Consider the following 18,552-nt stretch of genomic DNA (forward strand, 5'->3'; position numbering starts at 1 on the left):
ATATTAATTGGAAAATGCTTGGGAAAGCATTGGATGGAAGAGGGACCCAAGCAAGCTGAATAATATTTAAGGATTACTTCCTTCCAGCTCAGTGGTGATGCATCCCGACAAAGAGGAAGTCAGACAAAAATGCCAGGAGGCCTGTGTGGATGAACAAGAGCTCCTGGACAAACTCAGACACAAAAAGAAAGCCTACAGAGGACAGAAGGACAGGTAGCCTGGAGGAATACAGAGAAAATGTCTGACCAGCCAGGATCAGGTTAGGAAAGCCAAAGCCCTCACAGAATTAAATCTGACCAGGGACAACAAGGAGAGCTTGTCCTTGTTAAGGACAAGAAGAAAAACCTCTGAAGGTACAGTGAGGGTAAAAGGAAGATGTCAGAAAGTGTGAGACTTCTATGGAAGGAAACGGGAGACCTGGTTACCCGCGACATGGAGAAGGCCGAGGTACTCAATGACTTTTTTGCCTTGTCTTCCTTCACTGGCAAGAGCTCCAGTCACACTGCCCAGTTGCAGAAGACAAAGGCAGGGACTGAGAGAATGAAGAACTGCCTGTTGTAGAAGAAGATCAGGTTTGAGACCATCAGTGGAACCTGAAGGTGCACAAGTCCATGGGACCTGATGAGAGGCATCTGTGCGTCCTGAGGGAACTGGCAGATGAAGTTGCCAAGACATTATCTATCATATTTGAGAAGTCATGTCAGTCAGGTGAAGTTCCCACTGACTAGAAAAGGGGAAACATAACCCCCACTTTTAAAAAGGGGGAAAAAGGAAGAGGCAGGGAACTATAGGCCAGTCAGTCTCACCTCAATGCCTGGCAAGATCATGGGGCAGATCCTCATAGCAGTTTCTGTATGCTATGACAGATGGACAATAAGGGGGTGTTTGGTGACAGCCAACATGGCTTTACTATGGGCAAATCATGTGACAAATTTGGTGGCTTTCTATGATGGGGACACAACATTGGTAGATAAGGGAGGAGTGACAGATAATCTGTGTGGACTTGTACAAAGCATCTGACACTGTCCCACGTTGCATCCTTGTCTCTAAACTGGAGAAGCATGGATTTGACAGGTGGACTGCTTGGTGGATAAGGATGGCCACATGCAGAGAGTTGTGGTCAATGGCTTTATGTCCAAGGGGAGACCACTGACAAGTGGTGTCCCTCAGGGGTTGGTGTTTGGACCTGTTGTGTTCAACATCTTTGTCAGTGACATGGACATTGGGATTGAGCGCACCCTCAGCAAGTTCGTCGATGACACCAAGCTGTGTGGTGCAGTCGACACACTGGAGAGAAAAAACGCCATTCAGAGGGACCTGCACAGGCTCAAGAGGTGGGCCCAGTGTAAAACTTAGGAAGTTCAAAAAGGCCAACTGCAGGGTCCTGCCCCTGGATCAGGGCAATCCCAAGCACAACTACAGGCAGGGCAGTCCCGAGGAGAAGGACTTTGGAGGTGTTGGTTGACAAGAAGCTCAACGTGACCCAGCAGTGTGCTCTTGCAGCCGAGGAAGACAACTGTGTGCTTCAAAAGGAGTGTGACTAGCCGGTCAAGGGAGGTGATTCTCCCCCTCTTCACTCTCGTGAGATCCCACCTGCTGTACTGAGTTCAGCTTTGAGCCCCACAACGTAAGAGGCATGTGTAGCTGCTTGAACATGTCCAGGGGAGGCTCTAAAGAGGATCAGAGGGCTGCAGCATCTCTCCTATGAAGAGGCTGAGAGAGCTGGGTTTAGTTCAGCCTGGAGAAGAGAAGGCTCAGGGGAGACCCTATAACAGTCTTCCAGTACCTAAAAAAGGCTAGCAAGAAATCTGGAGAGGAATATTTTACAAGAGTATGTAAGTGGCAGGTCAAGGGGAAATGGTTTTAAGCTGACAGAGGAGAGATTTAAATTAGCTATTAGGAAGAAATTCTTTTACTATGAGGGTGGTGAGGCACTGGAACAGGTTGCCCAGAGAAGTTGTGATTGCTCATTTGGTAAATGAGATTAGTATGTTGCATATAATCATCATCATAAGATCATTCAGGTCAGAATGAAACTTTTGAGGTTATCTAGTTCATGTAGGGTACCTGAATCTGACATAATTAAAAAAATATAGCGTGTTGCACCAGACCAAAGGTTCTTCTAACCTAGCTAGTGTTAGAGACTAATATAGACCCAAGGACAAGAATTAAGAGTGGAGTTACAGTGTGGTTTTCCCTCAATGCTGTCCTGTTTTCCAGCAGTTCATAGTATATAGAGCCCTCCCTCAGAGATGGAGTCTTTGTGTTTTGTACTTGTCCTGGTTAATTTTTTTCCTAGCAGCTGGTGCAGTGCTGTGCTTTGGCTTTAGTCTGAGAATAATGCTGGAAATGCACCAGTGTTTTAGTTGTTGCTAAGTAATGCTTACCCTGATCAAGGACTTTTCAGTCTAATGCTCTGCCAATGAGGAGGGGCACAAGAAGCTGGGAAGGAGCAGAGACAAGACACCTGACCCAAACTAGCCAAAGAGATATTCCATCCCACAGCACATCATGCCCAGTATATAAACAGGGGGGAGTCACCCAGAAGGGTCTGATTGCTGCTTGGGTTGGGCTGGGTATCTGTCAGCGGGTGGTGAGCAACTATATTGTACATCACTTGTGTTTATTGAGTGTTTTTTTTTATTTTCACCTTTTAATTTTCACTTATTTGTAGTATTATTACATTTTACTTTAGTTATTAAGCTGTTCTTATCTCAACCCACTGGGTTTACATTCTTTCAGTTTTCCCCCCCATCTTGCCCAGGGAGGTAGGAAGCAGAGGGTAGTGAGTGAGTGGCTGTGTGGTACTTGGTTGCCAGCTGGTTTTAAACCGACACTATATATGTTTCTTTCCATGAGTCTGTCCAGTCAGTTTTGAATGCTTGATTAAGAATGTCTCCTGGTAAGAAATTCATCATGTCTGTGGAGATACCTTCTTCTATTTACTTTGAACCTGCCTCTTCTAGTTCCATGTGCAACTTCTATACGTAGCTTTTTTGATGGAGGATTATAGGCTGACAGGAAACTTCTCTTGTCAGCCATGACCTACAATTTAATCATGGCTGGATCTCTGCCCAGGTAACCACAGTCTCTTTGAATGATGTTTCAGGACTCTGACTTTGCCAAATGGGGGCAAGTAGGGTACTTGAACCAGTGTTGTTCCTAAGAAAGCTAGAAGTATCTGTGAGGCATTTAATTACACAAGCTAGTGTTTGTGCATTTGTCCTGCCTCTGCCAATTAGCTGTGCAATGGAGCTGATGCCCTCTTCTAAATCCAAGGCCCTGTGCTGGAACATGTTGCCCAGAGAAGTTGTCAGTGGAAGTGTTCGAAGTCAGGTTGGGCTGAGCTTTGGGCAATTTAACCTAGTGAAACATGTCATTGCAATGGCAAAGGTGTTGGACTAGGTTATCTTTAATGGTCTCTTCAAACCCAAACCATGCTATGAGTCTATGCTGCAGACAAGCAAAAAAAAAAAACCACACACACACACAGAAACCAAACAACAACAACAAAAAACCCAAGCAAAACAAGAACAGACCCTAGCAATCTGTCCTAGCAGCCTGTGTGCCAAAGTTCCAGTGTGGGATTGTGAAATACCCGTGATTCTGGTGCCTTCCTCACAGATAAAACTAAGACAAGGTTGGGACTAGAACAGGGGCAGGTTCTGGAGCAGGTGGTTCACAAGTTTTTAAACTTACGCAGTGTTTTGATGAGAAAGTCCGAAATGAAGAAAACTTAGTATGTTAGGAGTGGGATAATTCCCACTAGACATGGTTTGAAGTTTGAACCAGTAACGTAAATGTTAAGAAAAGCGTTTTTCACATAATTTTTCAGTACTCACAAAAGTGATACATGAATAAATCTCCCTGAAGCCATTGGATGTAATATCAAAATACCCTGCCTGATTAGAAGGCAGATTAGAGCATATATTTGTGAAATTTGTTAAGACATACAGACTTGGAGAAGTAAAAAAATGGCTGCTCAAGAGAGCTACAAACTCAGAAGTGAGCCACAAATAGAAGCTACTACAAGGTAATGTACTAACCATGCTCTCTGCTACTCTTCTGTCACTAGGTCAAAACTAGTGTTTCATTTAACAGCTGGGCGTCTCGTGATCTTGGCTTATGGACAGATGTAACTTTTGGTCTTGTCTTGGAGGTCTTCAGTTTGTTGCTTGTTATTGAGAACTGGCTTTAGTGTGAATTCATAGCATGTTGGGAATCCATGCAAACTCTGCACCTCCTAGAAGCAAAGGCAGCCATGAAATGTGTGTACAATGTGATGAGCTGCCATTTGGAAGAAAAGCCAATTGCAGGTCTTAAAAGGACTGTTTCCATCAGAGCGGGCACTCCTGATGCATGGTCAGAGCTGCACAATGAGTTTGCTCAGAAAGCTGGATAACTTCACTTTGAAAGTGTGCAGGAATCAATTGTGGTGACATGGAATACACTTACAAAGGGTGACTTCCCATTGTCTGCTGAGATACTTCATGCCCACCTTGCCCTCCTGCCCCAGATGAGTTACCGCTATAAGCTTGAAATCCTAAGGTGTCACTTAAGGTTGCTGGTCTCAGGTGTGGAGGGAACCAGTAGCGCTGATGGCATTAGTTCCTAGTGGTGCTAGGCCCTACTAGAGAGCCTTGCCACTGCAATAATGGTAGAAAAACAGACTCATTTTCTCTCCATGGAGAGATTTTTGATTTGCCTGTTTCTGTGATACACAGTGGAGCTCAGTCTAGAAAACCGTTAAGTATGCAAATCACTATAAAAATTGGAAATAGATACTGTGTTTGGTCTACGGATTCCTACAGGGCTTAAGTAACAGTAATGTCTGCCCTCCTTAGCTCTTCATGGTGTTTCCACCTTGTATCTCAAAATTATCATGGCAAATAAGGGAGAGTTGTGTGCACACTTTCGCATTGTTTTTTCCCTGCAGGTGATTTTAATAGGCAGCTAATGGGTCAGATGATGCAGATGAACCAGATACTGGGAGATGTGAAAGACCTTCTCAGGCAACAGGTACTGTATAAAGGCTTCAGTGTGAAATATCCCAAGCTTGCAATTTTAATAGAGTTGGTGAGAAATTCACATAAGCAATAAACTCCTGTGTAGAGTTCATTGACTCAGAGGTACAACACAGTGGAGAAGAAATAACCGTATAGGTCCTGGTACCCTGGGTTTGCTATGGAGGATCACTGAATGTAGGAGTGCTTATTCAGATACAGAAAATCTTATGTCTTAAGTGAAGAGGAACTAGAGTAACCATCCTAGCTTGCTGTTAGGTAGAGGTAGGTCTATCAGAACTGAACTTACGTTTGTTTCACTTGCTTGTGGGTATCAGAACGTGGTGGCACAAGCCTTTGGTTAAGTATGTTATTCCTAAGGGTCTGCTGATGATGGCTGAAGTATAGCAACCGTTATCACTGCCCTTAATTTTATGGTATAAAGAACACCTGTATCAAGATAGACTATCTATATTGCATGGTTGGAGAAGAAATCGTAGAATCATAGAATAGTTAGGGTTGGAAAGGACCTTAACATCATCTAGTTCCAATCCACCTGCCGTGGGCAGGGACACGTCACACTAGACCACGTTGCCCAAGGCTCTGTCCAACCTGGCCTTGATCACTGCCAGGGATGGAGCATTTACCACTTCTTTGGGCAACCTATTCCAGTGTCTCACCACCCTCACAGTAAAGAGCTTCTTCCTTATATCTAAGATGAACTTTTCCCTGTTGTAGTTTGAACCCATTATCCCTTGTCCTGTTGCTATGGTCCCTGGTGAATGGTAATGGCTCCTCTGGCAGCCAGGTGCAAAATAACTTGCCTGTATCCAAATAACATTTGGTTTCTATATCCTCAAGGTCAAAGAAACAACTTTTCTGAGAAATACCATAGCTGAGTGCCAAGCATGTGGTAAGTATTCCTGGTATTCCCAGTAAAAGGCAATCAGATGAGATGTACAGTCATTTAAAAACTAGTATTCATTGCATCAGCTTTATGTTGTTTCTAAGAAGTACTCTTAAAAAATATTACTTTTCAGTGTTTTAGATATATTGGACACAAATTTAAAATGGATTTTCATTAGATAAAAAGCTTTCAGTTTCCATAGGCCTGATAATCATCTATCAGGGGATAAACCCCTACTAAATCAAGCAGTACCACTCACCCTGTACTGTCAGTTCTTGCTCTGCTGGAAAGCTGCGCCATGTGTTCCTGGGGAGAGAGACAATGCATGCCAGGAATCTTATGAACAATCTTAGTAGGAGAACAAAGGAGGAATCATGTTCTGCTCTAGCTGGTATTGTCAGTCTGAGGAAGATCCTATGCAGTCCACCTGAAAGTCATCTGATTCTGAGTAGGCAGTCACTGGTGAACAGCAGGAAGACCCAAAACATGGTCTCCATCTTTTCACTAAATAGAAGCAATACTTTCCTAAATGCCACTGCATGGACCTCCTCCATGACTGACAATCAGGACATACATGCACTCAGTATAAAAACCAGAATACCCCCTCACTGAGTGGGGCAAAAGGCTTTAAACTCATCAAGCCTTTTAGTTTATTTCTTCTGTCAGCCTCATCAAAACTCAAGTTGAGCTCCCACCAGATTAACCTTTATGTGTAAGTCTGCATGCATGAGTACCAAGGTTCAGCACCTGCCAGTCTCAAACAAACTTTGTTGTTCCCTGGGCCTGGTCTCTGTGCACATAAGCCAGTGTACTTGCATGTCCTTCTGTGTACTCATGGGCTGCCAGCTGCTGCTTCTTTATTCCTCTTATTTGTAGACTGTCAGATGTGCTCTTGAAAAGTCATGGCACTGTTTTTCTTATGAAGTGGTAGTGTTGCCAATTTAGCCAGAGAAATGTGTTGTACTATGACACGAGTCCCTTGGGGCATCCGAGGTCACTGGCTTTCAGTTTCCTCCCTCTGGCCAGAAACAGATCTGTGCTGGGACTAACCTAGCAGGAAGGCTCCCATGTGTAGCCAGAAGCACGTGGATCTAACAAAATAGCCTTAATTTCCCCTGTCTGGGGACACAACAAGCTCCTGGGCCATTCCCTGCAGGATGTCTCTTCAGCCACAGCACAGCTGGTAGCAGCGTTGTGCAGAAACACCAAGCCCCTGCTGTGCAGCCTCCTGGGGATTTCTTCAGAGCACTTGCCAGCTAAAAGCCATGATGGATGTTTCTTTCAGTCGCTGAAACTGTTGTTCTTTCTGCATTAAAGGTTTGGGAACTGTGAATTTTCCAACTCAGCTTCCTAGGCGAAGTAAACCCAAATGCGAAGTTAATTCCTGCTTCAGGGGAGTCAGGTGCATGGAGACAGCAGAGGGATTTCAGTGTGGCCCCTGCCCTGAAGGACTCACGGGAAATGGAGTTACCTGCTCAGATATTGATGAGGTAAAAAATAGTGACTTTCACTGAATTTTAAAAAAAAAAAGGATGGGGGGGGAAAAGCTAAAAAGCAACTGTTTCATACATATCAATGGGTTGCTGGTCCTTGCTGTCTTCAGCATTTGCTGACTGCTTGTGCGGTAAATATTTATTCATTCTGATTTGATTCCACCTCCTTATTTTGCTGTTGCTGCAACTTTATGGAGGTTATATGTGTTAAAACTTGAAATACCCTGGTGAGTTGAGAAGTCACTTAAAGGACTTTAATTTTGGAAAAAAAACCCAACCAAAACAAACAAAAGAAGCTTTTGATGTAGTTGTTTTTATTCCCCAAGAAGATGCAGCAGCTTTTGTTACAGGCTTCAGAAGCCCTTCTTATCAATATGGGCTTGTTTCTTTGAATTGTAGTGCTTCTGAACCAGCCTTGAAGACCAAAGTCTTCTCTTCAACCCAGACTGGAGCAATGTTTTTCAGCCTTGTGTTAAAAGTCTGTGAAAGAAAATAAACATTTATTGTTATTGTTGCTTTTTTCTTCTTTATGGTTGTGTTGAAAGCTGATAATGTTGACTTAAATTTGCTTTTTTTTTCCCTTGTGTTATGTTAGAAAGTCAGAGCTTGCTTGTACTAAGGACTGAGTTAATAAATTGACATCTGAAGCAGTTAAATAAAATCTGTGTTAATTGGAATGTGACATTCAGAACATAAACAACAAAACCACTTCCCAGTTCACCACTTTTTTTCTGTATGATGATTTTTGCCATTGCTCTTTAGTGATTTTTCTGGAAAAACACCTGGATGTAGTAGACCAGGGAACCAGGAGAACTAGGTCATTAACTGTGCCTGCAGATAGCACCATACTACCAACATGGCTGCCTAATGATGTAGCACAGCAAAAGCAATTCCTTTTTTCTCCTTCCCAGGCAATAGGAGATGTGCTTTGACTGCTCTTTTGGTTTACTCCCTCCTGTAGGCCATCAGCAGAAAGGATGCAATGTGTCGAACTTTTATCTGCTTGTGGAAAAGTAAGTGGGTTGAGTGTGGCAGCTTCCCGAGTTGCAGGCAATATCTTTTGTTTTGCCTCACATGACATGTGCTATGTCTACTGCAACAGAAGGTGCAAAAAACGGAGGTGAAGCCCTGAAATGTGAATGCAAGAGGTGAAGCTGAAAGAGCTGTGGTGAGAGTCTCAAGCCAGCCTAGCTGCAGCCTACCAGTACAGATAGTTTCCTCCTCCTGAACCATACCTAGACTGAGGTGGAGCATGGTGATAATCTCCCTGCCATTTTCAGAGTTGGAGCAACACTACTCTTGACAGCAGTGGCAGGAAAACAAACTGAGACTGGTCTGTTGTAATATGCTTTCTTATATGAGGCCTTTACATGAACACTGCTACTAAAATGTCACGTAGTCTGGTGTGGGTCTTTTCACCAGTAAATAACTTTTAACAGCTGGATTTTCACTTACGGTTGTGCAGGGGGGGAAAGAGGTAATAAATGGCAATAGCTTTTCATTTTCATTCTCTAATAAGAGAGGATGTGTCATATTTGGTTTCCTGAGTTAGCTGAGAGTATGAAGTAATATTTTTTTATTATTTTTGAAAGCTTTTTTGGAATCTTCTGGGAGAGCACCTTTCTACTGACTAAACTATTTCTGTACTTCCTAGTAGCTGGCATTTAAAAAGAAGTTCATATAAAAATTCTGATAAAAACAAATCTAGAAGATGCCTCACTCAGTGCTGCCGTAATCTTTTCTGAGGTTTTTAGCATCTCTGCAATATGCTCCCTTATTCATTACCAGTTTGAAGACATTACTTTCATATCCCGTATCTTGGGAGCTGCAGCTCTGCTCTGTTTATGTGTAACTTGAGTGCCCTCTGCTGCCTGTAATAAAAAATCCACATCAAATAAGGAGCACAAAATGTCTGTCCTAGGTTTTACGTTTTCCTTATGCTAGTTGTGGACCTACTTCTAATAGATCTTTCCATCAAACACACTTTGATATTAAACATGCCTTTTCTTGCTCCATGACATATGTGTTTAGTTACAAGTTGTATGTTTGTTGTAGGTGGGTATCTTCTGGCTTGTTCTCCCTCCATCTTGCAGATGTTTTTCTGTTACTGATCAAAGAGGGGAGAAAAATGCATATTTTTAAAGCTCTTTTCTGTTTCTTTCTCATATTTCTTATTTACTGTTATCTTTGAGCCATGTGTAGCATGATGGTATGTTGAAGTTTTCAGTACCCTTAGAAATACTACCTAGTATGGAGAGGCAGCAAAACAGGATGTGGTTTCCCAAACTGGCACCCACAAGGCAGGTGAAATGGGTCATAACTGTTCTGTAAGGCTACATGATGGCAGGAAAGCAGATGGTGCCTTCAGGCCAAGGGTGACGCTGTGAGCGTGTGGAATTCTGGGAGAAGTACCAGTGGGCCTCAAGTCTAGAAATGCGTGAGTGCCACTGACACATCCTTGCTCATCTGCCTTATGTTTGGGTTACTTCTGGCTGTGAGACTTGCCCAAATATAAATGAGGGGAGATGCTGCTGCCACTTTTGTGTGCACAAAACAAAACTGGAGGACCATTTGATGGGTTGTAGTTATACAGCTGTCTGTCCTGGTATTATGGTTGGGTTGCTTCCAGGGGGCTCTCAGCTTCCAAGGGAATTGAACCTACCCAGCAAAAAGGACTGGCATCAGAGCTTAGGGCATCAACTGCAGGCTATCATGGAAGATTGCAGACAGCTGAAGACCTACTGGGATAAGAAGTATCTGCAGAGTCTGTTCCTCTCTAAGCCAGTTCTGAACAGAAGACATACAGACATTACACATAGCAATGCTGTTGACTGAGAAGTCTGTGTGCATAGTCAGGATCTGGATGTTACTGAAGCACAAACGTGCTCGGTTCATTTTTTCTTTGCAGTGTCGTTACAACCCTTGCTTCCCTGGAGTGCGATGTGTGAACACTGCTCCGGGTTTCCGATGTGAGTCTTGTCCCCCAGGATATACAGGACAAACCGTGCAAGGGATAGGCCTCAGCTATGCCAAGAGCAATAAGCAGGTGAGTGGCAGCATCCCTGTGGCAACCGCCATTGCAAGTTGCTGATTTATATCAATGCATCTCTATTGTACTTTATTTATACTTCAGTCATTCCATAAATGCCTTGTGTAGTTAGGCAGAGCTGAGTGTTTCAATCAGAAGATCTGAGTTGTGTTTGCTTGGCTTTAATGGGAGTATTAAGAGTCGAATACTCAGATTAGTATATAAACAAGAAAAAATGTCAGTAGCTTCACAGGTATTTCTGATCAAGGGCACTCTGTTGATATCTGCAAACTGCCTTTGAATTAGGAAGAGTGTGATAGAAAAGGCCTATTGTCATTTTTTTCATGTTTCTGTAGCATCCACCTTACAGTTGTCTAAACTCTTGTGGGCAAACCAGAAGCCCATCCTAAGTCTGAAATTTTCTGTATCACAGAGATCCATTGGAAGGTATGCCTATGGGTATGTCTGTGCCATTCTGAGAGTGATTTCAGGAGAGTCTATGACTCTTTTCTAGACTTAAATTTCAGTGGCTTTTCTTCAGACTTGGATCTCAGATTGACACTGTTCCTATCACATGATGATTTGTTTTGTTGCTAGGTCTGCTTAGATATTGATGAATGTCAGAATGGTGGACTTGGACTCTGCGTTCCAAATTCCCATTGCATAAACACTTTGGTAAGCACCTTTTCATTTGTGGCTTTAAAAAATCAACTGTTCTAAAATTCCTTGAGGCTAGGATTGGATTTATGGCTCTGATTGATGAGCTGAATAATACAGTTTGTTGGCTTCATCTAAATCAAACAATCGTTTCCTCTTTTCCTGTCTATTAATAAAAAATCAATACTTTATTTGTCATTAACATGTCCCTTTGAGCTGTATGCTTATTGATTTCCCTGAGGAATGTCAGGAACTCTTCTCTCCACATCATCCACTTATGTGTGTTTGTGAGTATGCTATTGCAAGGAACCTCCTTTGAAAAATTAAATCTTTGCTTCTCCTCTTCCCACTTGGGAACTGCTGCAGCAAGCTGTTCTAGGTGCTCTTTACATAGGAGTGACGTCTTCACTTTGTTAGGGTATTTACAGAGTACCAGGTATCTTCCTTAATAAGTACAGGGAGGAGGAGAGCTGCGATTGGTACATTTTTAATACACATAGGTATTTAGTCTAGGAGAGCAAGCATAACAGAAGTACAAACAGCTATGCTTTGAAAGGTTTGAAAGATATTAGGCTCCAAAAGAACAGGGCTCACAAACCTTTTAAATGCTATGGAGCAAGTTAGACCTTTCACTTAGAATCACAGAATCAGAATTATTTAGGTTGAAAAAGACCCTTAAGATCATAAAGTCCAACCATTTACCTAACACTGCCAAGTGCACCACTAAACCATGTCCCTAAGTGCCACATCTGTGTATCTTTTAAATAACTCAAGGGACAGTGACTCAACCATTTCCCTGGGCAGCCTGTTCCAGTGCTTGATAGCCCTTTTGGTGAATTTTTTTTTTTCTAATATCCAATCAAAACCTCCACTTGCACAGCTTGAGGACATTCCCTCTTGTTCTATCACTTGACACCTCATTACATGCTTCTTTTCAGGTAGCTGTAGGAAGAGATAAGGTCTCCCCTGAGCCTGCTTTTCTCCAGCCTAAACAACCCCAGTTCTTTCACTTGTTCCTCATCATGCTTGTGCTCTAGACCCTTCACCAGCTTTGTTTCCCTTCTCTGGACCCACTCCAGCTCCTCAATTATCTCTCTTGTCGTGAGGGGCCCAGAACTGATCACAGGATTCAAGGTACGGCCTCACCAGTGCCCAGTAGAGGGGGATGATCACTGCCCTGGGCCTCCTGGCCATGCTATTGCTGATACAGGCCAGGATGCTGTTGGCCTTCTTGGCTGCCTGGCCACAAGCTGGATCATGTTCAGCTCCGTCAGTCAGCACCCACAGTTCCTTTTCCATGAGCAGCTTTCCAGCCACTCTTCCCCAAGCCTGTAGCATTGCATGGGGTTGTTGTGGCCCAAGTGCAGGACCTGACACTTTGCCTTGTTGAACCTCGTACCACTGGCCACAGCCCATTGATCCAGTCTGCCCAGATCCCTCTGCAGGGTCTTCCTCCCCTCCAGCAGACAAATGCTCCCACTCAACTGGGTGTTGTCTGCAAACCTGCTGAGAGTGTATTTGATCCTCTAATCCACATCAAAGATAAGACTTTAGTAACTTTGATTTACTATAAAATAAAGATATTAAACAGAACTGGCCCCAGTACTGAGCCTTGGGGAACACCACCTGTGACTGGCTGCCAACTGGATTTAACTCCATTCACATCCACTCTTGGGGCCCAGCCACCCAGACAGTTCTTTACCCAGTGAAAAGTAACGAGCAAGCAACGAGCAGCCAGTTTCTCCAGGCGAATGCCCTGGGAAATGGTGTCAAAGGCTTTGCTAAGGTCCAGGTAAACAACAGTCACAGCCTTTTCATCATTCACTGAGCAGGTGACCTTGTCATAGGAGATCAGGTTGGTCAAGCAGGATCTGTCCTTCATAAACACGTGCTGACTGGGCCTGATCACCTGGTTGTCCCATATGTGCCACTTATGCTACTGTAAATACTGTTCTGCTATAGCTGGGTGTACAAAGCAGGCTTTCTCCGTTACAAGGGAAAGTTTGAAAGTATCCTGTGGGTGTAAAAGTGGTCCTTTGTGCAGCTAAGTATTGTTGAGGCTATTAGTAGTGTTTGAAATGATTGCTTGCTTTGTGAATAACGTTGTTTTTCTAGGGCTGCTTTCAATGTTCAGTATGATTTGTGGTTTGGATTTTTTTGTGTGGTTTTTAATTTGGGGGTTTTTAATATCTAGAACATTTCTATCACTTGCTGTATCTTACTGCATGACTAGATATAACTAGTTCTCTTCAGGAAGTCATGAGGACCTGTTTGTAGATGGCAACAAGTGTCCTGCCATCTGTCAAAACAGCAGTGTGGGTTTCTTACTCCTGTCTCCTTTACAAACAGTTTGGTCTGGAAGTGCTGCCTTAAAGGCTATTTTAATGCATACCAGGGCTTGATATAGGGCAGAATTTACTGAGTGAATTCAGGACACGCCAGAAGATATTAGCCTGGCATCCATTAGGAGAAAGTGCACAGGCCGGTATGTTTTATATAGGCTATACCATTTGCATAGCCCAGTGATTATTTTACTCCTCATATATCTGCCTATATTCATCTTCAGCGTGGAAGTATGCAGACAGCACAGAGTTAAAGTTTGGAATGAAGCTAGGAACATAGGACAAAAATAATACCCAGATGGGCAGAAAATGTATATGTCTGTGATGGCTGACTAGGACAGTCCTGACAGTTCCCTTTACAAGATTTGTATGGGAAGAGTGATGGTGTGAGAAGCGCCTCAATTTTACCAAGGGATGGATGCACAAGTTTGATGGAGATCTAACTGTTTCTGTTTCTCAACATGTCAAAAATAATTATTCTTTATAAGAGAAAAAAAAATTGTTTTCAATAAACTTTTATGTCATAGGTTACAAATCTACAAGTGTGTGAGTTTTGGGGTTGGGTTTTTTTGAGACAAAAGCCATATTAAGGGTCAAAAGAAGAGCCCTTCTTACCAGCATTTATCCATTTATATCTCATGGTGATCATCCCAGCACACACTTCCTTGGCTTAGCTCCTTGGGGTTTGTTTACACAAGAGAGTGGCATAATATAAAATATATATATGCATCTAGGTAAACCACTGGAAAAGGTGACGTGGATGTTCTTATTGCAGTGTAAATGAGGATGACTATGTCTTCAGCTCCTGAATTCTTTTCTGAAGACCAACATTTAACTCAAATTGGCTTACAAACATACAAGTTAAGAAAAAAAAAAAAGGAGCAAAGACATGCTGAACTTTCTTGTCTCTCACTGATTAAAAATTGTGCCTAGTTGAGTTTATTAAAAACTGATGGATCTGCTTTACACTGAAATAAGAGCATCCAGTCTGATTAAACAGGTGCTGCTTACAATTTTACATGTTTTGGCTACCTGGAAGCTGCCTGGAAGCAGCTCAGACTGATGCTGGCAGGAGCAAGGCATCATGAAGAAGCTTTTGCTGCTGCATAACTTTTCTCTGGCTTAACAAAAGACTCATCTAAAAGGCAGCAGTTGAGCATATTTTTCGACTTTCACCAAGGGAACCAAACCTGATTTTTGTGTAGGAAATAGTTTGTTCACAGTGCAAAGAGGCCTCATTGGATGAAAGACTACACTTGCACAGCATAAGCAGTGTGGCATGAATCTTGCCCACGTGTCTGTTTTAAAAGAAAAAAAGTCCCGTTAAAGGGCTGGCTAGTAACTTTTTGTTCTTACAGGGGTCTTACCACTGTGGCCAGTGCAAACCAGGATACACAGGAGACCAAATCAGGGGATGTCAAGCTGAAAGAAGCTGCAGAAATCGAGCCCTCAATCCATGCAGTGTCCATGCTCGTTGTATTGAGGAAAGGAGAGGAGAGGTTACATGTATTGTGAGTTCATAAATTCATGCTTTTGTACAATGAAAAATAGCCTTTTTTAGGCTGGAACTGGGAAGGTCTTTGTGTTGGGTATTTTAACTGGATCCTAACTGGGCACACTAGCCCAGACCAGCTATGAAAATAACCAGGCTAAGTCTGTCTTGCAATTGCTTTCTTCTTGCAGCATCTCTCACGGCTGCATCTAAGGCAGCCATGCTCATTTACCGTATTTACTGTGTCTATACAATTAGATCATTTGGGAATGGCTTTTATAGACTTTCTATAGTCTCCTCAGAAAGGACTGTTGAATGTCACTCTACAGAAGACATCACAAGGACAAATTCCTCTCCTGCTACTCATCTGCATAGCTGTGGGATCCTCTCTGCATACCCAGTGTGCCTGTACTTGCCTGCTGACAGAGATGATGTTTTTCTAAGTGAGACCAAGACCACAGATTCTAGATGTAGGGAGGCTGTACTGTGCTTTCCAGCCATGGAACCAGAGGAGCGCCAAGTGGCACATAACTTCCATTGTAAGAATGTAACTGAAGTATATTACTTAGTTTTTCCAGCTTGCAGGGAGAAACAAGAGACTAATCCTGTGTCCTAAATCTGGATACAGTGCATGCTTTTGCTGGCACTTGTTTTGGTCTCATTTTTAAGTACATCTGTTTCAAAAAGAATCTGAGATATTTTAAGTCCGTACTGTAATGGTAAGATAGCTAGAAACTTGTGTTAGGCAAGCCCTCATTTTAAGGATAGGACAGAGTTTGACATGCACTTCTATGCATCAATCTTCAGTTACAAGACAAATTAGGTGTTAATTTTAAATAGTACCACTCTAATTGGCTAAGAGAAACTTGCATGCAAAAGCACTTGCTTTGCTGATGCAAATTTAGTAACTGTCAGCGCAGTTCTATCTTAAAACTTCCTCTAGTTGCAGGCGTATTCTTGAGATACTGAACAAAACACAGTCATCCCATCAAGCCATGGTCCCCTTGCTGACTACTAGCTGCATATTCTAGGTCGCATCTTCCTGGTCAGTGTCTAAAATAAATCTATAAGCTTCCACTGATACCATTGTGTTGCAGACACACATTCCATTTAGCATCAAGTCTTGGCTCTTTCTAGCTGTGTCTAGATGTAGAAAGCTTGAAACAAAAGTTTTCTTTCCGCATTTTTGAGAGATGGTGAAACGTACCTCACTGTAGTTCAGGGACTGTCCATTCCTGGTGTACGTTTGTGTTTTCAAGACTGTTGTGGGGTTTCCTTCTTGAATATTGCTATAGTGACTCATTAACCTTTTGGTAGTACTACCATGGTGTTTTATTGATAGTGTGGCATTGGCTGGGCTGGTGATGGTTATATTTGTGGAAAAGATGTTGACATTGATGGCTACCCTAATGAAGAACTCTCATGCTCTGCTGAAAACTGCAGAAAAGTAAGACATTCTTTCTTAATCCTATAATAATTCAGAGAATGAAGGGGTAAAGAGGAAGAGTGAAAGAAACACGATTAGATGTATTAATCTTTTTTCAAGGAATTTAATTTATCTGGCTAAATTGTTTTACGTTTTATTCATTGATTAATTAAAACAGTAATAGAAAAGGTCACTGAAATTATGAAGGCATCCAGTTTACCCATAGAGCACTAGACAAGTCTCATTTTATGTCTAGGACAATTGCAGATTTGTCCCAAACTCTGGACAAGAAGATGCAGATGGTGATGGGATTGGAGATGCCTGTGATGATGATGCAGATGGAGATGGCATTCCCAATGAGCAGGTGCTGTGTATAGATCTGGGGGGAGGGGAGGGTCTGTGTAAACAGTAGGATTTCACACTAGTGCAGTAGGCAGTGATTTTGAAATGTGGCTCACTACTATTTGCCAGTGATTATGTCATACATTCAGAGTAAGCAGCTGTCTAAATCTTGTCTTTTTCTTTTACAGAATGCTCGCTATTATAAGACCTAAAAAACCCAGCCTGTTTCACAGAGCCTTAAATCCCTCTGTGAGGGATTTACTAGTGTATGCTCCATTATATTTTATCATTGAATTCTAGAGCTTTTTGCATACAGAACTTGTGTCCTTGTCACACTTTCCTATAGCATGGCCTTCAGGAACATTACCTTCATTAGTGTCTTTTTAAATAGTAGGTTGACCTCACATCATATTCCACGAGGGATCCAAACCCCACGCAAATTAATGGGTGTCTTGCCAATTGCTTGAAGAAAGCTTTGAATCATGTTCTGAAAGTGAAAGAGGTTTCCATGTGGGTACACTACTGCAGAATGTATCAAGAGATTAAAATCAGACCATAAAAGCTCTTCTGTGTTCACCCCATACCCTCACAAGCCCACTGTGGTTCTACATGAAGATCTTTCTGTGGTATTGTGTAATGCACTTCCAAGATAGAAAAAAGAGCACTCTATTCAGATTACAAATGTCCATACGGAGCTAGGACAGACTGGCAATCACAGAAGGTCTGTCCCAGGCTGTTCTGCCACAGAAGCGAAGCCTAAATCCAGGTAGCTTGAAGCAACTGGTTTTATTAATGTTCTACAAGGAAACATGTTAAATCCTCCTTTAACTGTAAATCTATATGCAGTTTCAAGACCTTTGCAACCAGTAACTTCTGTATTGTTGCTAAGCTGTGTTCTGCGTCCATGGGTGCAAGAGGGTGAGATCATGGGTGTACTAGATGGCAAGGGAAAGTTTACACCAGTTTGAAATAAAGTCTTCTCCATGTGCTTCCTGATGATCTTAAGAAAGTCAATAACAGTTTGACAAAAAAAAAAAGCAAAAAGCAAAAAAACCCCAAAACAAACAAACAAACCCCAAAACAACATCCAAACCAACTTGTGTACTTTTGTGTCAGAAAGTCATGTTTTTCGAAGTGTTTCAGCTTTGGTTTGAGTCTCTACCAGAAGGCGGCAGTGGACTTTCACTGAGAGCATCTGACAAACCCTGTTAGGGTCCCTGAGCTACAGCTTTTGAGGAAGACCATGTAGGAAAGCCAGGGCACCAAAACAGGTTACTCAGTTACTCACTTTGGACAAAATGAGAATCAGAAGTCAAAGTTATAATTAAAGGCTTATGATCTGCATGTTTATATTTACTGTTCCCCCAGCATGATTCAAAGGAGAACTCTAAGGGACACATGAAATCTTATCTAGAGCTAATCATAGAATCATAGGTTGTTTTGGGTTGGAAAGAACCTTAAGATCAAGTTCCAATCACCCTGCCATGGGCAGGGACACCTCGCCTTAGACCATGTTGCTCAAGGCTCTGTCCAACCTGGTCTTGAACACTCTTAGGGATGTTCCTGTTCCAGCGTCTCAACACCCACACAGTAAAGGATGTCTTCCCTCTATATAACCTAAACTTCCTCTGTTTAAGTATGAACCCATTACACCTTTGTCTTGTCACTACAGTCCCTAATGAAGAGTCCCTCTCCAGCATCCTTGTAGGCTCCCTTCAGGTACTAGAAGGCTGCTCTGAGGTCTCCACACAGCCTTCTCTTCTCCAGGCTGAACAGCCTTGCTCAGCCTATCTTCATATGGGAGGTGCTCAAGCCCCCTGATCATCCTCGTGGCCCTCCTTTGGACTTGTTCCAACAGCTCC

At 42.6% G+C, this 18,552-nt stretch overlaps 1 protein-coding gene across 2 annotated transcripts in view; it reads left to right on the forward strand.

Annotated features, from left to right (window-relative positions):
- The window catches only part of THBS4 (thrombospondin 4), a 43,132-nt gene that overhangs the window by 12,469 nt on the left and 12,111 nt on the right, over positions 1-18,552 (forward strand). For both annotated transcript variants that reach the window (XM_061475715.1, XM_061475713.1), the window contains exons 5-12: positions 4,937-5,019; positions 5,865-5,916; positions 7,228-7,400; positions 10,312-10,449; positions 11,029-11,106; positions 14,789-14,941; positions 16,265-16,369; positions 16,605-16,712. In XM_061475715.1, coding sequence (XP_061331699.1) covers positions 4,937-5,019; positions 5,865-5,916; positions 7,228-7,400; positions 10,312-10,449; positions 11,029-11,106; positions 14,789-14,941; positions 16,265-16,369; positions 16,605-16,712 — 890 coding nt within the window. The remainder of the gene's footprint in view (positions 1-4,936; positions 5,020-5,864; positions 5,917-7,227; positions 7,401-10,311; positions 10,450-11,028; positions 11,107-14,788; positions 14,942-16,264; positions 16,370-16,604; positions 16,713-18,552) is intronic.

Source organism: Pezoporus flaviventris, unplaced genomic scaffold (assembly GCF_033815535.1).
Source record: "Pezoporus flaviventris isolate CSIRO_AGI_PZ_B2104156 unplaced genomic scaffold, CSIRO_AGI_Pfla_v1 ptg000090l, whole genome shotgun sequence".
NCBI lineage: Eukaryota > Metazoa > Chordata > Aves > Psittaciformes > Psittacidae > Pezoporus > Pezoporus flaviventris.